This window comes from Lissotriton helveticus, chromosome 10 (genome assembly GCF_964261635.1).
Source record: "Lissotriton helveticus chromosome 10, aLisHel1.1, whole genome shotgun sequence".
In the NCBI taxonomy this organism is placed as follows: Eukaryota; Metazoa; Chordata; class Amphibia; order Caudata; family Salamandridae; genus Lissotriton; species Lissotriton helveticus.
In genome coordinates this window covers 200,770,262-200,790,130 of record NC_136071.1, presented here as the reverse complement: position 1 = coordinate 200,790,130, position 19,869 = coordinate 200,770,262, and the positions used below count along the sequence as shown (strand labels likewise).

Sequence of the window (19,869 nt, the reverse complement as noted above, 5' to 3'; positions counted from 1 at the left end):
AATTCTCTCTAAACTCGGCAAGTGCATCATTCAGCGAAATATACACAGCAGAAAAAACTCACAACCAAAGACAAGTGAATGCATCTAGTAAAGGACTGATTGCATGCCAGAAGAGGGTCCGGTTTTTGAAGCCCTATAACTTTTGTCATGGTGCCAGTAACTCAAGCAAGTGCCCAGCTATAAATTTCTTTGCACACTTTTTACCTCTAAGCAGTACTTGGATGTCTATTAGAGATGACAGCGGAGAGCCAGTCAATGGAGAACAAGTCTCTCTCTTCTATTTTTCCTTCACTCAGGAGTTCTAAGATGGCACTTAAAAACGTAAAAATTAACTTAAGAATTTCAAGACACTTGGAAAAATGTATTGATTTCACAGGCCTTCAATAGATAATAGACTCTTATCCTCATCACTAATCTTATAAAGGAAAAAATATAGGTTGGTGGACTTTCTGTATCTTTGTTGCAGAGCTATACTCTACTGGAAACAGCACATACAGATCAGATCAGATCAGAAGCTCACCCACCTGCATGAGCCAAAACGTTACCTACACAAAACCTATCCCTGCCATACTAGATTGCTCCCCTCAGGCCAGGGTTTAACTCAAAATATGATATTTTGCGTAAAAAGATCAAGTCAGAAAATATTTCCAACGCTAAGAAAATCTGGAAGTTACCCTCTGTGGTTTGGCCAGGTTTCACCTACAAATATTCAGTTCTCTCGATTGGTCAAACATGGTCATCTTTTCTCCTGCAACTGTAAGATTTTTCTACCTATCCATCTCTTCTGAATACGTCCTCTGTGCCCTGGACTGTGAAATGCCTCAGCGTCGTGTTTCTGCCCATCTTCTTATGTGCAGTGCCCGACTGACTACAAAAATGGGATATGCTGTGAAATTAAAAAATGAACCAAAGAAAACAACAAACATTCAGGAGAGTAGAACCATTATAGGATATTTTAATTAGCTAAACTGATTTTCTTTTTCTTTGTCCGTGTATTTGGACAGTACTTCTACATTAGATGTACTGGTCTCCAAGTGCTTGCAGGTTATCAAATAAAAGCACCATTATTGCTTCTTTATAACCTCTTCAAGAAGGAAAATAAAAGCTCACTAAAGGCACAGCTTGATTTTTTTCTTGCTCCTTCTCAGCTAGTATAGATGAATCGTTACGCCATTAAGACAACCACATTTCCCGTTCAGAAATGATAACATCAATATTCATGCCCCATAAAAACAAGACTCCCTGTGATGGTGATTTTATGGCTGAAATTCAACAACATTTAAGCCTGCTTATTGGACTTATTTCTTCCTCAAGTTGATAGGAAGACAACACAGATTTCATTGGCTCCATTTGAGGTTAATGAAGCCGTAATTTCAGTTTTGATCATGAAAGCTAACAAGGACTTTTTGTGTTTATCATATCACATTATAAGCCTGTTAAACATTTATTCCCAAATCCTATGTGAATGAATGTACATGAAGCTGTGTTTTTGACACCTATTGGATAAACCAGAGGGAGCTGATCAGTGGTTTCCTGCAAAGACTAACCCGATAGCGCTGCATCAGGTACCTTCTGATCACACCATGTTCAGTCCAACAGGGCAGTCCTTATGATGGACTTGCAAAAAGTGTTTAATGTAATAACACTGGGATATTAATTGGATTTTCTAGAGAGGATACTCTGTCAACATAGGTAGTTTTAAAATGTAATGTGTAGAGTTAAGTGAGTTAGTCAATTGGAATATGGATAGATGTTCCATGTTGCATCTTCCATTTATTGCTGTAGTGGAATCAAGACTTTTTATGTACGGTACATCGAACTTGTGAAATTAACACAGAAGATTAACAACTGCGCAGGGTGTTTTCCATTTAGATCCTGAGCTTTTAGAGCCAATGAGTGAAATTAAGACAATATTAGTAAGTTTAACAGCGGGGTGGGAAGCAATGTGTACTGGTAAGACGCTACAATATTTTTCTACAACCACTTCAAGAAAACAGATTGATAATTGGTCAGAGTTAACCAGCCAACCTTGGCCAAGCCACCTTTATTAATTTTCAGCCTATCCAACCTGTCAGACAGGGAATAGCTGGTCTGGGAACACATTTGCAGGCAAAGATAATGCCCTATATTTGAGAATGCTTCATGGATCTAGTTTTTCAGCTACATAAAGAAACAGGTTACACAAATTAAAGTGGTGCACAACTCACCATTTATTCGAACAGGCACTCTGCAATACACAGAGGACTCCGTGTGGTGCACCAAATATTCAAGAATATGCCATAATGGTCTAACTTGATTTATTTCATCATATATAGAAAATAAAGTTGTGAAGTGGTGTATTTTCAAGGGTATGGTGCTACAAACATATGGTGGTATTTTCAAGGACCAGCAGATGTTCTGATCACGTGAAGCTTCATAGTTAGGTGTAGGGTGCTATAACAGTACAGTAATATCATTTAAGAGTTGTGTATATGCCAATTAAGAATTTGTGTATATTCAAGAGAAGGTCCACTATTGTGAACCTCTATATTTAACATAAAACATAAGTTATAGCTAACAATATTCTACATTTGTAATAAAAAAAAAAAGGTAAAAACAAAAAGAACTGATAAATATTCCATTCCACTCCACAGTGATTTTCAATCGTCCTGTAGCTGACATCACTGAATATTTTGGGTGAAAAAAAGAGGAAGCGTGGGTGCAGTATCATACAGCTAAGCATGATGTCGAAATGCTGTCAACCCAGGGTTCAGCATGCCCATCAAACCAGTCACCTGAAGACTCTGCATTTTTCCCGCAAAGGACACCATTTGAAAACCATTGTCTTAAGCGCGTTCCCTCCGAACAATCCAGAATTCAGGCGAAGGGTTTAGGTCACATGACTCTCTCTAACGAGCCAAACAATTCCCCCAACAGCTTTCCCACCCAGGCAACCATTATGACAACAGTTTGTTGTCTCCCCGATCAGTCTCCACACAAGCTCAATAGAAGGTCACAACCTTCCCATTAAATCAAGGGGGTCCCTATGGGAGGGAAACATAGTTACTTCTAACAAACAATAAACAATAAATGTAATGTTTCCCAAAAAAAATCCATGAATTGATAGTGGAGTAATCCTATGTCACCTGGCTGTTGAGATCTAGACAACTTAAATAATCAATGGAAAAAGAAATCCTAAAGTTATTTGTATGGAAGGTGCACTGTAGAAAAACTAAAATAAAAACCTTAATACTGTGTGTCTATACATACATATATACTTACACACACACACACACACACACATATATATATAACATGTAAAACATACACACACACATACAAAAGCTTGATAGAATTAACCAAGACAACAAAATTATGTTTCAAAATATAACACAAACCTTTATTAAAAGCAACCAATCCAAAAACAACCAATCCCTACAACGATCTATATAGTGAAACAGATTCCTCTACTATTGCCGTAACTTGGTAAGCCTACTACTCTTCCACTAAAATTACCGTTCAAAACAAGTGCACATCACACAAATTAAATTAAACATAAATGAAATACTTTCTGATGTTGGTAACTCAGTAGGATGGAATCTATAGGTTTCATACAAAGCAACTCTATGGTGTAAATCATAACCAAAAAAGAACTTTCTTTCCCCATGATGAACACTAGTAGGATTGAATAGAACTGCCCACTATCAATTTGGGGAAGCTCCTTTGGGAAACATTTCACAACCTTCCATTTGCCAGTCAACCATAGAACTAGGCAGCTTTCCTCCTCTCATACTTCTAAACCCTGGGGTGTCCTCACACAGGTATTCTAGTAACGGCAGACAAAGGCAAGTGTGATTTCTATTTAGTCATGTCAGGACCTGAGGGTTAGAACCAGTCTTTCATGAATGTGAAGGCTTTGCCATCATCACACATTCCACCATGCCCTGTGAGCTCTGGAATCCCTCCAAATTCATGTGACTGGAGCTCCTCACCTCTACTTCTCCCTCTCAACTACATAGACAACCTTTTATGTGATGTACTAGTCACACCAGACATAGCAAAAATGTAATTTAAGAAATTGCAGCCTTTATGACAAGGGTATTCATCAATCATTGAAAAACATCTTACTCTTGAATCTCAACAACACTGAAGACGCCCCAAGCAAATCCTTTCGAAAGGATTCCTTGACCCACTACCTATACTCAACATCAAACAACCCATCACCACACCTTGCATTACAAAATCCGCAGCATCTTCGCTCCCATGAAAAGCAATGAATGTCAGCAACTGTTTCTGCTAATTGGATCTAGGAGTGCTGGTATCTCAATATAACACTAAAAGTGGCAAAAATTACATCCATAACCCCGCAGCTAATAAGGACAACTGCGTGCAGTGAACATAAACCTGAAGATCAGTGCTGAGGCTCGAGCCTTCCTGAAAGTGCACTTATCAAAACAAAAAACTGCATAGTCAAGAATATAAACAGAGCAGACCCAACTTCAAGACAACTTTGCAAACAAGCAAATATCTCATCACATGAGCAATAGTCACCTATTATAGTCAACTATCACGGAAGTGCTCAATAGAGGCAAATCCCACCATCAAACACTAAGGCAACATCTGACAGACAACTCAACAGACAAATGCTACACCTTGAATTCATTCTTCAGCTACAAGCTACACAAGATTATGCAGCACACGGACATCACCAAACCTATATTCAACATCCCGGGAACACCCCTTCTTCTAACATTCCAAATTGGACCTCCTCCAAAATAGTAATACACAGTCAGATCTAACCAATAAACTTGCCTCCATCAATGGCATCCTATGGGAAGATGATCTCTGTTCCTCCACTATCAAGAAAAGCCTTGCCAGAGAAATGTTACTACTACTACTTCTCAACATACGCAATGTCTCTCCACGCAACGTTGCATCTTCTGCACACATAACTTTACAAATCCTCATCCTAAGTCAATGAATGCCATGGCAATCTAAATCCCAGCCAGCCACACCACTACTTTTTCTTTAAAAGATCAGCAGTCCATCTGCAATTATACAATCAAATCATTGAAAATGTTAGCTATAACAACTGTCAATTAAGCTTCAGACCATGCTGTAATGATGAGACAGCTATGGGCCGAGCTGTAGAAGATAGAAGATGTCCTGTTGAATGGCAATAGGACCATTTGGTCCTACTTAATCAATTGGAAGCCTTCAATAAAGTCAATCACCACATCTTAGTAAACATCCTGCCAAGCCACATGGAATTCACTGACTCTACATAACAGTACGCAGTCCTGCTCCATCTCCGATCAACATCTTATCAAGACAGCACACTAGATCATAAAAATGACCTTCCCAATTTTCAGCATTTCAAGGATCTATCCCCTAAAAGACTTGTTCGCTGGCATCCAGGCTTTAATAGATTTGACTAACATCATTAAAGAATTAATTAATCTTCTTTACCAACAACTTTACCAGGTCCAGGATTAACTCAGAGATAAAGTTTGAGAACTTCACACTACAACTTACCAAAAATGTGAAGAACCCTAGATATAGTCATAGTCACCTACCAGGTGGGCACACTGCCCTGTATCAAGTATCACTCGCTTGCCAAGTCAAACTAAACTTCCCAGAAAGTGACAGCAGTACAACCGTCCAAGCATGGGTCATTTCCCATCTGCATAATAGTAGCATGCACTACTTGATATCATTCCCAATATCCACCTGCTCCCATGAACCAAAGAAATGCCAATGAGGAGAGGGTGGGGGAAGCAACAGGGAGTGAATCGGAGACGAAATTTAAAATAAAACTAAAGGAGAATGGGGGAGATGGAAAAAGAAGCGCAAAAGGAAGGGAGCAACATGAAGAGAGTGGAGGAGCACACAATCAAGAGAATCCCTGCCGGGACAAGTGGAGAAGTACAAGAGGGACTTACAGCATGTAGCGTGGGGAGAAGCACATGGGCGAGTTCTGAACCAATGGCAGTATAATCAGTTCACAGACAATTTCGTAGTTGGAAAAAAAGTCAAAATTGCTAAGTTTGGCCCAGACAGAATTAGCACTTGGCCAAAATCGTTCACTATGACCCACCCTGAAAATGCAATATGTTTCTTGCTGACAAATAAATATGCTCTTGAAAGCTTCAGATACTTGCTTCTTTATTAAAAAAAATTGTGGGGAATACTTTGATTGCGATCGTTATAAAAAAGTATCCACCTCAAATTGCTGTTGTTGGAGATGTATGGGGAGACGATTCTAACAGTTTTGGAAAAGCAGAGGGGATAGGGCAGAGTGAACCTATCCCTAAGATGAATGCTCCGGTTGAGCGCTGTTGTGGAGAACACCTAGGTTGCCTTCATATAACTGAGCTACAACCAAAATCGCTGGCAGGAACATGCTATGATTGTCAAAAGACACTACACTAGTTAAGGAGCCCTGCTCCTCGGCATTGGCATACATATCTATGTTGACAGTCCTGTCACACAGTATAACTTGATAGCTTGACTCAACAGTCACCCTCTTCTGCCTGCACCACTAAGCCTCATACTTTAGTGAAAAATAGATTTAATTCCTACTCTGCCAAACTTGCGCTGGGTGTAGTCATCATGTCTTGCCTGAAAATCTGCACAGAACATTGGCCTGACCTAAACAGTAATGTAATATGAAAAGATATGCCCTTACTTCAATCTACTCCTCCTCTACCCAAGTGCTCATTGGGCATGTTACCATTACTTCTGCTAATGCAACTTTCCTCCTGCGTACCGCTTGAGAACCTGTGTGGGCCTTTCATTGCTTTACTCATCGAGTAAAAATGATTGCACCCTATGTGTCATTCACCAAATTAGATCCACTATTTCTGCTGGAATGAAGATACACACACATGAAATTACCCTGCCCTCTAATGACAAAAAACTTGGAGTAATCCTCAAATCAGGAATGACACTCCATTCCCAAATTAGGTCACTGGTCAGCACCACCTCAGTCTCCACTGATGGCTAACCCTTTTAATGCCTCCAAATAATTTGTGGCTGAAGTTAGAAAAACCTTTAGCATCCATGACTATGAAAACTCCTTCAAACTGGACTCATCAAATTATGAAATGCCAAACATCTTTGCACCGAGCGGTCATGAAGACAAATGCTACACCAATTAAAGAAAAAGTATTTCTACAGTGGAATGGAGAGCACGAGACCCACGCCTGGGCATACCCGTCCCACTCAGGGTGACAAATGCAAAAAGAACAATTGATGGAAAGAATACTGATTAGTGTTCAACATTCACCCTAGTACAGAGATCTGGATAGATTATATATATATATATATATATATATATATATATATATATATATATATATCTCTGGCATATGGCAAGACGAGGGGCAAAAAAGCAAACGAACTAAACGAAGTATATGTGATGACACCTCGGGATCGAGCTATCACATTAAAAGATAAGGTAGCCAAACGATGTATAATATCTCGGAACGTAGAGATGCAGCGGGTGGAATGTTTAAGAACAAGAACCCTGATATCACCAAGCCACCTGAAAAAATTGTTAAAGAAACCGGCAATACGTTGCACGCACAGTACATGAAACTTGAAAAACTTTACGAACGCGAATTGCGTAAATGGTGGGAAGGTACCTCCCTTCAAGGATATTTGGAGGTCGAGAGAGTCCCGAGGGGCTTACGTATTTTTACCATCCCAGCATACGAAAATCCAGACCCCTTACTTTTGGAAGCTTGGGCCAAACATATAGCCCTGTCATGTAAGGGCATGTTGGAGATATTGGTGCAATTCGCATGGAGCGACCGTGACAAGACTATCAAAGAGATAGAAATCTTGGAAGAAGAGCTGGCGAAAAATAATGAGAAAGAACTACAGGAACAGCTAAGAGTAGAAATGAAGAAGAGACTTACAAAGTACGAATTGAAGATCAGAACACGTAAGCAAGAGAAATTTGAAAGAGATGAACGAGATTACGCCATGGGGAGGGTGTTAACCTTCGCAAAAAGATACGACCAGACCCGGAAAGATATGGCCAAAAAAGCACAGGCTCCTGGAACAGTAATGTGACCAACTGAAGAGACCTCAGAATCAAGTGTTACTGAGGGGGAAGAATCAAATGAGGAAGCTGCTGGTCCATCAAATCCAACGACCAAAACTCCTTTTCACCAGGAATTCAATCTCATAAGGCAGAACTGGTTGAGGGGCGGAAAGAACAAGCCCCCCGAACAAGGAGACAAACAAGGAGAGGTGGTTGGAAGAGGAAGAGCGAAAGCCAATCTAATCTCAAGGGTCACCAGAAGCAAGAGGGGAGGCAGGTGGTAGATAGACAAGATCTACTCACCATAGTGAACCTCTCTACAAGAACTCTAACTTCATGCGAAGAGTCTGTCCTGAGATTGGGACTCACCTTTTGCCCAAATAACACCTTGGAGTACACACAAACAAGGATTGCCCTGTTTAAGTTGATCCGCAAAATCAAGTTGCATAAATACTATAAGGTTAAACCAACAACAAAAGAGACAAGATTACTAAGAATGGATTCAAGGGAAACAGATCTTTTGAACATTAATGATCTAACAGCCTACGAACTTCTAGAGGATCTTCGACGAGAAAATATTACACCTACACCAATGGTGGCACACACTCTTAGTCAAAGATTGATGAGACTCGAGATATCACAGGACTCACCAAGCAGTGGCTTACGACTGGCATCCAAATGTGTCCCTACAGGAACAACAGATGCTATAGACACCTTCTCGGAGACTGTCATCAGGGATCTGATGGCACTAAGGATGAACAACCAAAGAAAAGGTCATCTAATTTGACTAAGGAACAACGAGAGGCAGTGAAAATCCTGGCTGATGACACGTCAATTATTTGCAAGCCCTCAGACAAAGGAGGCAACATCGTCATCCTATCTAGGGATCAATATATAGCGGAGGCCATGCGACAATTGAGCGAGGTTAAATGTTATGAGCCCTGCACAAAGAAAACTTACCTAGAAAGTCAAGTGAATTTACATCAATTACTGAAAAAATGGCAAGATAAACAAATGCTGGATCTCGAGGAATACCTCTTTTTGAAAACAATGGATCCTATACTTCCTACATTTTATCACTTACCCAAGGTGCATAAAAATCGAGCCAATCCCCCTGGAAGACCAATTATTTCCTCAATTGGTGGTTTGACTGAGAACTTGTCGAAATTCTTGGATCATTATCTTTTTGAATTTGTACTCTCTTTGAAATCATACGTGAGAGACACTTCTGACTTCATTCAAAAGATTAAGCACGTTGAATGGGACTCTGCATATTGTCTTATGACCTTAGACATAACAAGCCTCTATACATGTATAGAACACACACAGGGTATTGGGGCTGTAGAGTATTTTCTGAAGAAACGCACATTAAATCTGGCACTGCATAAACAAATGCTGTTGGAACTGATAGAATTCTGTTTGCGAAATAACATTTTTCTATTCCAGGATAATATCTTTAGACAAGTATCTGGTACGGCGATGGGCTCCTGCTTCGCCCCCAGCTACGCAAATCTTTTCGTGGGCTGGTGGGAGGAGCAGGTAGCCTGGGCCACTGGTAATGCAATCTGGACAGAAAAGGCAATTGCCTGGTATCGATACATTGACGATCTGTTTTTGATCTGGAATGGTCCAATAGCAGAGGCAGAACAATATATCAGATTGTTAAATGACAATACCTGCAATCTCAGATTTAGCGGAGATGTCAGTAAGGTAGCGGTTAACTATCTTGACCTAAGGGTGGAGGTGAAAGATAACAAAATAGTGACCTCTCTCTATAGGAAACCAACTGCGGGCAATAGTGTCCTACATGCCTCGAGCGGACATCCTAGAAGGCTAGTTAACAGTATTCCCTATGGGGAATTCTTACGCATCCGCCGCAATTGTTCACTTAATAGTGATTTTGAAAAAGCGGCGGACGCGTGTACCGCAAGATTTATTGAAAGAGGTTACAAACCGAATCTCCTTAAAGATGCACGGAACCGAGTGAGCCGTTTACCTAGAAACGTGCTCTTTGAGAAGAAGGTTAGAACTGAACATGAGGGTGGAAGGTTTCGGATGATTACCCCATACTCCTCCAATTCTAACAAATTAAGATCGATCCTACAGAAACACTGGCATATCCTAAAAACTGACAATATAATTGGTATGGACATTCCTAGGGCCCCTATGATAACATTCAGAAAAGCCAGATCATTAAAGGATCAGTTGGTTCATAGTCACTTAGACCCAGTGATAAAATCAAAGGGCACATTGAAAGATGCCAAAGGATTCTTTCCCTGTGGACGTTGCAAGGTATGTGCTTTTAGCAAACGTGTCTTAACTTATGATGTCCGAGGAGTGAAGGGAGGCAAAAAACGGACTAAATTTATGTCCTGCCATACTGGATATGCAGTATATTGTCTGAGCTGCCCATGCAAACTTCGGTACGTGGGCAGCACTATCAATCCAGTTAAACTACGAATCTTGGAACATATGAGGGCAATTGCAAACAAAGACTTCTCTTATCCTGTTGCTCGCCATTTTGCTATAAAACATTAGAGCAACAGAGACCTCCTACAATATTTTTGTCTGGATTGTGTCCCAGAACATGCTAGGGGGGGGCAATAGACTCCTCAAACTCAGGAGATTGGAGTCACGTTATATTGTTGACTGAGAAACAAAGGCTCCGGGAGGTTTTAATATTGGAGAAGAATTGTCTGCGCATTTGGGATAAGATAATTACGTAATTAAAGTCTGTAAAAAATGCAACTTGATGAAATTATGAGCATTTACAACTGGTCCGAAAGTACGTGCAATGTTTTCTCTCTTCTCTCTCTTTTTGTAACATTTACTGTGTGACTATGCTAATGAAGGGTGATGATCAGGCGATTATTAATATTGGAAAATGTTTTATTTTAGAGCACGGGAAGAATTGAATTACATAGTAAATATGATTGAAGTGGTTATATATATGGGCAACCATTGGGTTGCCATTGCCGATCCATGGCAAGATTTGGACAAAGGTTAGAAGTCAAATGAATTATGGGTTCAAAAATATTGGTTTAACTATACACATAAATGTGAAGATAATATACGCAATCTAATAATAGTAGGTTTGTGTTATGACAATTTTATCACTTCAATGTATCATGTTATACTATGGGATCGGGAAAGTACATTTGAAAAAGTGGGAAAATGGGCAGCACGATTGTGCTGCAATGCCGATCCACGGCGAGATGACAACTCTTGGGAATTGTATGTAGTATGTGGTTACATGCCCCTTTTGAAAGCTATTCGCAGTATGTAAACTGTGTGAGAAAAACATTCTCAAAGATGGCGCCCGTATGAGAATACGAGGCTTAGTCCCCTGTTTATGTTAATTCCCGACTACTCTCGCGTTTTAAAAATGGTGCCGCAAAATGCATTCTCTGTGATACTGACGAAGGGAGTCTTTCCCGAAATGCGTCTGTTGAAATAAAGTTTGGCGTTCGACGCTTTGTGACCCCGCAAGTGCTGTGTGTCTCTCTTGGGCAGGATTCAGAAGGACACTCTTTGGAGCGTAATATTGGCGTGGTACACCGCCGCGCTACAGCACCCGTCTTTGGAGTGACTCGCTATCGGTGAAACCCTGGAGCGAAATATATATATATATATATATATTATTTAAACCCAGCCACATGCAAATCAGTTTTGACCCAGTTCCCCATGGGAACAGTCCAGCCCGAACTGCCAGACCAGGTCCTCCCTGGACCGGAAACGTGCACCATGGGACCAATTTTGGGGCATCTCCCCTCATGAGCCAGGCTAGCTGGTCTCCAGTGGTATGGAGAGCACGGACCCACATCTGGGCATACCCGACCCACTTTGGGTGACAAATGGAAAAAGAACAATTGATGGACAGAATGCTGATCGATGTCAAACATTCACCCCAGTACAGAGATTTGGGCTTAAATCCGTCGTTTTTTGGCTCCCCATGCCATTCCAGTTTAAACCTAGACACATGCAAAGAAGTCTTGGCCCTGTGCCCAGTGGGAACAATCCAGCCCGAACTGCCAGGCTTGGTCCTCCCTGAACCGGAAACAAGCACCCTGGGACCAGTTTTGGGGCATCACCCCTCATGATGATGATATTGGAAAGAGTCGCTTTCCAGTATTTTTATTCTTTTTAAGTGTTTTAATATCTCCCTTTCTATTTCGGTTTACTTTGCTTTACCAGTATGACTCAGGGCATAGGGATGCCTGTCCTCTGAGTCCGGGGTTGCTGGACCCTGGTTAGAAGCCTGCTTGTTTTGCCCAATTCGACTACTGCCTTGCACCGTCAGTGAGCTGGGACATGCCCACCCGGCCCAACTGGCTTTGCATAGGGGCTTATTTAAAGCCTGTTAAAGTGCGTTCGGGCAACGGACGTGTGCAGCAGGCACGCCGTGCTCAGCGCCAGCCCCCCTGCATCTTTTAAGATCAAAAACAAGGCTTACTAGAAGCTACACTGGGCCCAAACTACATGTCTTAAATACCGGAGGTAAGGATCAAGCCCGCCTGTGTTTAACCTTCTACACGGTCCCGAAGCAACCGCAAACTATTTGCCACTACTGTAAGGTATGTGTACCGAAGATTGATTATTTAGGAATCATCAAGCTCCATAATCCTGCTAGATCTGTTAGTTGTGCTAAGTTAAATAACAAACCATTGCGATACACCCTCTTAAAGCCAGATCCCTAGTAAGGCACAGTATGGAGTTAACTGAATTTATTGAAAGCCATAAAATAAAGCGGTCTTTTGTTACTGAATCTTGGACTAATGAGGCAACGGGACCCGATCTAGTTAAAGTCACTCCACCCGAGTTCACCTGTCACCTTCTGAATTGGCCCATCGGGAGGAGGGGGGCTCGCGGTCATCTATCATAGCTCTGTGTCTGCCGTACTTGCAACACTCTCTACTACGACTTGCGAAGCCATGTCCTGTTTTCAAAATTCTCACCATCGCTCCTTTAAATGAATATTACTCTACAGACCTCCAGGCCCCAAAAAAGTGTTCCTGGAAAACATAGGCGCCCTGTTAGAGGATGGTCTCTGGGCAAACAACTTCACCATACTTAGTGATTTCAATTTTCATCTGGAATCCTCTAGGGATACAGATACAGCTGGCCTGCTGGATGTCATGGGCAGTACAGGATTTATACAATTAGTACAAGGCCTTACCCACGATGCAGGTCACACTCTGGACAGCATATTTTCTAATCATCCGCACTTAGCCTTACAGGTTCACTGCCCCTTACAAGGACTGACCACACAGTGATCCTATTTGAACTGTCCTGGTCAGCAGCATGACCATCATGCCCCTAAAACTGCATTCACGTAGTGGGCATGGAATAAAATTAAGGGGCCTCTATTTGGAGACTATATCTCCTCCAACATGTCACCTTTGCCTATTGACTTAGAGGCGGCCACAACGTGGTATCCAGACTGGATCGAGGCAACATGTAGGACTGTGGCACCTGAAAAAACAACAAAACCGACACGCTCTCATCCAACGGCACCTTGGTACTTGGATGAAATCAGGGAACAAAAACTCATTTGTAAGTGCCAAGAACTTAATTTGAGAAAGAGCTAGAATTGCTCAAAAAAAGAGAAACATAAACAAAGTCTCATCTCATATCAGACTTTGTTAATAAAACTAAAAAATTGTTTTTTGCCAATCAGATCACAATGACCAAACACTCTACTAAAGAACTTTACAGACCGGTATCCAGACTAGCCTCCCCGGCCCCGCCAAAGATTGCAAACAGCCAAGTTTTATGCAATGTATTTGCATCTTTCTCTCTACATGAAGCTGAACAAATCTTTCCTACTTTCGATATTTCCTCGCTGGTCGAAAGAGAGGCCCTACCCAGCTGGAGCAACTTAAATAAACATATTATCTCGGGTTCCTCAAAGCCTCTGGTTGCTTTATCAGAATTATCCCCGCCTTCTCAAAAACAAACACTCGATTTACTTATATTCATTAGATCAGGCTCTCCTTTTGGTCCCTGTCCGGTTTCAGTGATCAAACTGGCTTCTGCGCCTATAGTAGAAAATCTATGGTTCAACTCTGCTAAAATAAATGTATGTACAGAATGCTGAACAATGTCATACATTCACCCAAGTACAGAGATATGGGCCTAAATCCATTGGTTTTTTTGCTCCGGATGTTCAACTCTGGGCACTTCCCTGAAGCATGGAAGGAGGAAATCGATTCTCCCTCTGCTGAAAAGACAAAATCTTGACGACCCAAAAGATCCCAAAAAATTTCGATCTATCTCTCGGCTCCCTCTCCAGGCAAACTGATATAAAGGGCCATGAACTCTTAACATACCTGTTTTTTTACAGGAAAATCATATTCTGGACTCATCACAGTATGGCTTTAGGGAAGGCCACAGCACAGAATCAGCGCTTATTAAGTCCACAGAAGAAATTAGGAAGGCATTAGATGCTGGAGGCACTGCAGCATTGATAATGTTGGATCTCTCAGTAGCCTTTGACACGGTCTACCATGATCTCTTAATGGACCGATTGTCGGTGTGCGGCCTTCAGTGTATGACCTGGAAACTACTGCGCTCCTTCCTCACAGATAGAAATCAAATAGTTGCCTCAGACATGCTCAAAGTCCTGTGCACACGTATATAGTGAAATAAGGGATAACTGTCAAAACAAACGTATTAACCACTGTTCATACCACTGCGGTGTGTGTATCAAGCGGCTCGCGGAACGAGACGCTAGATACACACACCGCTACGGGAGCCAAGATCTCCCCAGCACTTGGACTCGCCCAGCCTTTTGGCAACATTTCGTCTAACTACCCGTTTTACCAACACCAGACCGCGACCGGGTTGGAAGTATCACCTGTCTCGCGAACTACCTGATTCGTTCTCCGCAATAACAACCTTGAAGAGTCACTTCTTGACATGGTGTGACGAAACACGTGTCGGCTGATTTATTTTTCTGTTGTACTGATCGAGTTGAAATATATTGCATCTCACATGAAACCATGGATGTCGACCTCCGTCATTTCTAAAATGAACAGTGTTTAATACGTTTGTTTTGACAGGTAACCCTTATTTCAACATATACGTGTGCAGAGGACTTTTAGCATTATTTGTTGTGTGGGTCTTGACCCACGCACTGGCAGGGGTTGTTTTCTCCTCTGGGTTTGTTCCCCCTGACCTGCCTGCACCGTGGTTTTACGAGCTGTGTTCTTTGACTTATGAACGTACACGCTAGAGCGCCAATTCTTCCTGCACCTAATCCAAACCCATTACATTGACTCATCCCAGTTGCCTCCGACATGTTTACTTCCAAACCATTTCTCTCCCTTGTGGGGTCCTCACTAAGTCCTGCGCTTTTCAATGTGTATGTTTCATATTTGGTCCCATTGATTAGAACTTTCGGCTTTCACTTAACTTCTTATGCAGATGACACCCAAATAGTGGTGTCTTTGCTGCAGAATCAGAAAATAGAGAGCAGTGAAAAATTCCACAATTACATGAAGGTGGTAAAGACTTGGATGAGTGAAAACTGTTCAAAATTTAACTCAAGTAAAACCAAGGTGATCATTTTTTGGAAACAATGCTAACTTCTAGTCAGCTAGATGGTGGCCCGAGGAATTAGGTATACTCCTGATGCCCGCCAGGAAAGCAAAAAACCTAGGAGTAGTAATTGACAACATGCCAACCTTTGGGGAATCAGGTGAATAAGGTCAATTCCTCTACTTTCCTACTGAAAAGGTTGGAGACCCAGCCAGACTCTTGAAATGATAAAAAAATACTACACTTATTACCCCAGGAAAGCCAACGAATAGTGATAACGTCCCTCATCTTATCAAAACTAGATTACTGCAACAGTTTACATCTGAATATCCAACAGCAACATATGAACAAACTGCAATTATTGCAAAATGCGGAATCTGAGTTGATAAAGGGTACTCCTAAATTTAAAGGACTGGGGTTCAAACAAGAACTTTTTACAAAAACGTCCTCTGTGAATGTTTTGTATCCACACCTTACCTCACACTCGTGGTCAAAGTCAAATGCATTTAGATCCAATCATACCGACCACATCCACACCTTGAGTAGATGGTACAGCCCAAACAGAACCCTTTGCTCCTTAGGAGCAATGATGGTGGTAGTGCCTAAATTCAAAAGAGCCAATTGGGGCAGCAGAAGCTTTGTTACCTGCACTGCTAGGGCATGGAATGAACTTCCTTTCCACATTCGGGCCTCTCCCCCTGCTGTCATTTAAGAAAGCACTGAAAACTTGGCTTTTAAGCAATTTGTTTTTACATGTGTCTTCATGTTACTCAGCTATTGCAACCGTTTGAGCTAAGCGCCAGGACACCTTCGGGTAACTGTTGCGCTCTATTAATTTATATAACATAATATACACACAGCACTAAAAGATTTCCCACACTGAACATCATGCAAATACAAACTGTTTTCCATCTATGCACTAGTCTAGTAAGTCTAAGGATATTATCCCTCACTCTTTTCTCTTCATGACACACCAAGGCACAGCAACAAAAACAAAATAAAACCACAACTATGGCCATCACGCAATACATTAAAGGACAAGATACACTAGAGGCCCACACACTTCACTTCCATCTCTGCAGAGCTACTGTGCGGCGTGGTATCTGTCCACAAATGTGTCCGTGGTATGAAGTATTGTAGAAATACAACTACTATGCAATACTTAGTGTCCTAATGCATGGAGTCACTTGGTATCCATACCATTTTGGAGCACATAAAAGTCACAGAATCAATGCAATGCAACGCTCAGCATCTCTCTACAGTTAGTACTACGCAATCTGAGCTTCATAAACCAGAGGTATGGTCAGGTATTAAAACTTAAAACTGACTCTTAAAATTGTCAGAAAGGAAACTGGGTCAGCTAACTTGTTATAATACTCAGTTCAATATTGCATGCGACATCAAAAAAAAGTGTGTCCTATAAAGGACAGGCTGCAGAAACAGAAATACTACTTAACGTGTAAGGTAGGTGCTCGAAAAAGGCGGTTCTATTATTATTCCATGTGTTCCTAGTTTTGTTAACAGCAAATCGGTTCACGCCCAGGAGAGCTGATCATATCTCTAAAAACACTGGACTGAGTTACTGGAAAACGGATCAATCAATTGCAACACAACAGGTGTAACACAGACTCATAAAGTGCATCGACTCTACACGGGAAGGGGAGAGAGGGCCGTCACATGTCATGGTTCTTCAGTCGTTGGCCCTGCTGCAAACAGTGGCAGGCAGAGTGCCAATTATAACGAGTTTTACTTAAGTGGACGCCGGCATACTGTGTAATTGCGTGAGATCACCACCTCAATTCACAAAGGCCTCAGTGTGGGCTGGCATACGAAAGGACTTTCAGTGCCCGTCAATTAGCAATAACCCAATGGCCTAGAAAGGTGGAGACTCCTAAACGCTGGTCAAAAACGGGTGATATCCATCACACATACAATTCAAAAAAGCACCTGTCTAAATAGCTCTTTTGAACTACAATTCTACACATAACAAATAGAAAGCTTCCCGAGGTATACAAATTGTGTCTTTTTTATAATACTTAGATGAATCCAATCTGTTTTGAAAACACAACATATTGATGCAATTTGAAGAACGGTAATTTCGAGCATATTGGTGCAAAAGTGCGGCGAAATACAGTTGATTCATTCTGGGTAGTGGTAAAGCTTTCGCGGTTAAAGGGTGTCTCAAATCTGTGCCACCGTGTTATTATGCCCCTGGCGGCAACCAAAATCATGGGTTTGCAAAAAAATCAGTAGGAGGCACGGGTTTAACAAAAAAAAAAAAAATACACCCAGTCGGCCGATCTCCGGTCTGTAAGACAAAAGAACCGAAGGGGTGTCCTGAGCCACAGCACCTCTGCCTAGTGATCAAACACTGCACCACACAGCAATCCTGGGCTGGCACCGCAGACACAGCCAGTGCCAAACAAAGTCGCCTGCATGCAAGCAGCAGTCTCTTTCTTCCCTCCCAGGGCAAAGAAACCAATGCTCCCCAAACCCCTGCAACCCGGGTTAACACGTCTCCGTCATCTTTGTTTCTTGAAGGAGGTTTATTCAAAAACATGACCCAGAGAGAGGGTCGGCCCCCATGGTAAACCCCGTCTCTTTTTGACCAGGGGTGCTGTGTCTGGTCTGGGTCATAAAGCATTTCCCAGACAGCACAGGCTATGCTTAAAAACAAGAGGCTGCAGCGTTAAAAACACATTTTGTTACCAACATCGGGCATAAGCCGGTTCTAGGCGCTGACAATACAATACCTCCTGGTTCTCCTTCCAGTACGTGGCTTCGCTGTGGTTCATCATATTCATGTACATGGACCGGGTTACAGGGCTCCTCAGGTGCTGGCCGGTCCACATCCTTTTCAGGGCCAGCAGCGATAAAACATAGCCGAGCAGCCAGCACAGGAACAATTTCATCTGTACAATGAAGGGCAGGAGCAGGGCGGCATCCCGAGCAGGCAGCCAGTCTGCCCCATTGCACGGAACTTACACATCAGCTTGCAGCGGGGAGAGGGGGAGGGAATGGCACAGCAGCAGCAGAGCGGAACCTTCCTGCCCGCGCCGCCGTTTCCACCCGGACCGCTTCAGGCGCACACCCGCTGCCTAACAAAGACCATAAGCCCAGCAGAGAGAAAGGAGGCGCCGCAGCTCCGCGCGAGCAGGGGGTCCGCGGCCCTGCAGTGCGCATGACCGGAAGTGCCTTTCTTTCGTGTTGCTAGTCATCCTGCTTCCTGGCTGGGAAGCGTCGCAGACAGCCGTGGCTGCACATTCGTTACTGAAGCGCAGACAGCCAAGCAGACAGACCGAGCAGTCCATACGTATAGAGTTCATTCGTTCGCAGCCTCCTTCCCCACGATATGGTCCTGTAATGAATAACATGCACGATATGGTCCTGTAATGAATAACATGCACAGATCTTCAAGCCATAGTTTAAAATTATTAAGCCCCTTCCAAATCTCCCATGTGTACATACAATGTTTTCTGAGTTGTTTATATTAGGTGATAACTCACAAAGGTATTACTGAAGTAAGTTTTGCAAAATGATACATCTCGGTAAAAAACAGTGGTTTATATGTCAATAGATTTTTTTAGGCGGGCTACATGTATAATGCTGGGTTCATTAAAATTGTTCTTTTAGGTCTGGCTGCAGACATCCGTAGCATTATGCTATACCTCAGCACAACACTGATGATACAGAAAGGGGCCACTGTTTGTTTGTGCTTTTTTTAAGCATTAGCTGTCTGGGTTGCTTGTCACCTGTATGTATTGTCCATTCCATTTTGCAACTGTGTATATTTTCTGCTTGAATACAAAAATGTCATAGCTATTGCAACAATAATTTTCAGTTCTATTAAGGACATGGACGAGGATTACGCTTCTCTTTAATTGCTGACAAAAACAGCAGCCAATAAGAAGTTAAATAAAGAACTGCAAATCTCCTGAACATCAATAACATAACATCCCCTTTCCACCAATCACTGTTCTTATAAGTCCTCAAAACCAGAAGACACCATCTTGGTCCCTGTTTCTTTTCCATATAACATCAACTTTTAATAAAAGTTCATAAAGATTACTCCATCATGTAAAGAGCCAAGCTGCCTCTTGACCAAAGCCTCTTACGCTGTCTCTGGAAATGTATTATCTGTGATCTGGAGACTACTCTTGCTAATGATGATAACCTGCAACATAAATTACACATATGGTTTTATAAACATTTAGTACAATCTATTTTATTTATTTTATTTTAAAAGTATTATATAGCGCTAACTTGACCCTTAGGTATCAGAGCACTTTACATACACACAG

The 19,869-nt window shown here is 42.0% G+C and overlaps 1 protein-coding gene across 3 annotated transcripts in view; it reads right to left on the bottom strand.

The window, feature by feature from the left end:
- The window catches only part of METTL9 (methyltransferase 9, His-X-His N1(pi)-histidine), a 219,639-nt gene extending 200,878 nt beyond the window's left edge, over positions 1–18,761 (bottom strand). Inside the window, exon 1 of one of the 3 annotated variants that reach the window (XM_078665133.1) lies at positions 18,322–18,761. In XM_078665133.1, the coding sequence (XP_078521259.1) occupies positions 18,322–18,480 (159 nt within the window). In that variant the 5' untranslated portion in view covers positions 18,481–18,761. The remainder of the gene's footprint in view (positions 1–18,321) is intronic. The other 2 variants (XM_078665131.1, XM_078665132.1) reach the window with 2 other exon arrangements.
- Between the last annotated feature and the right edge of the window lie 1,108 nt (positions 18,762–19,869).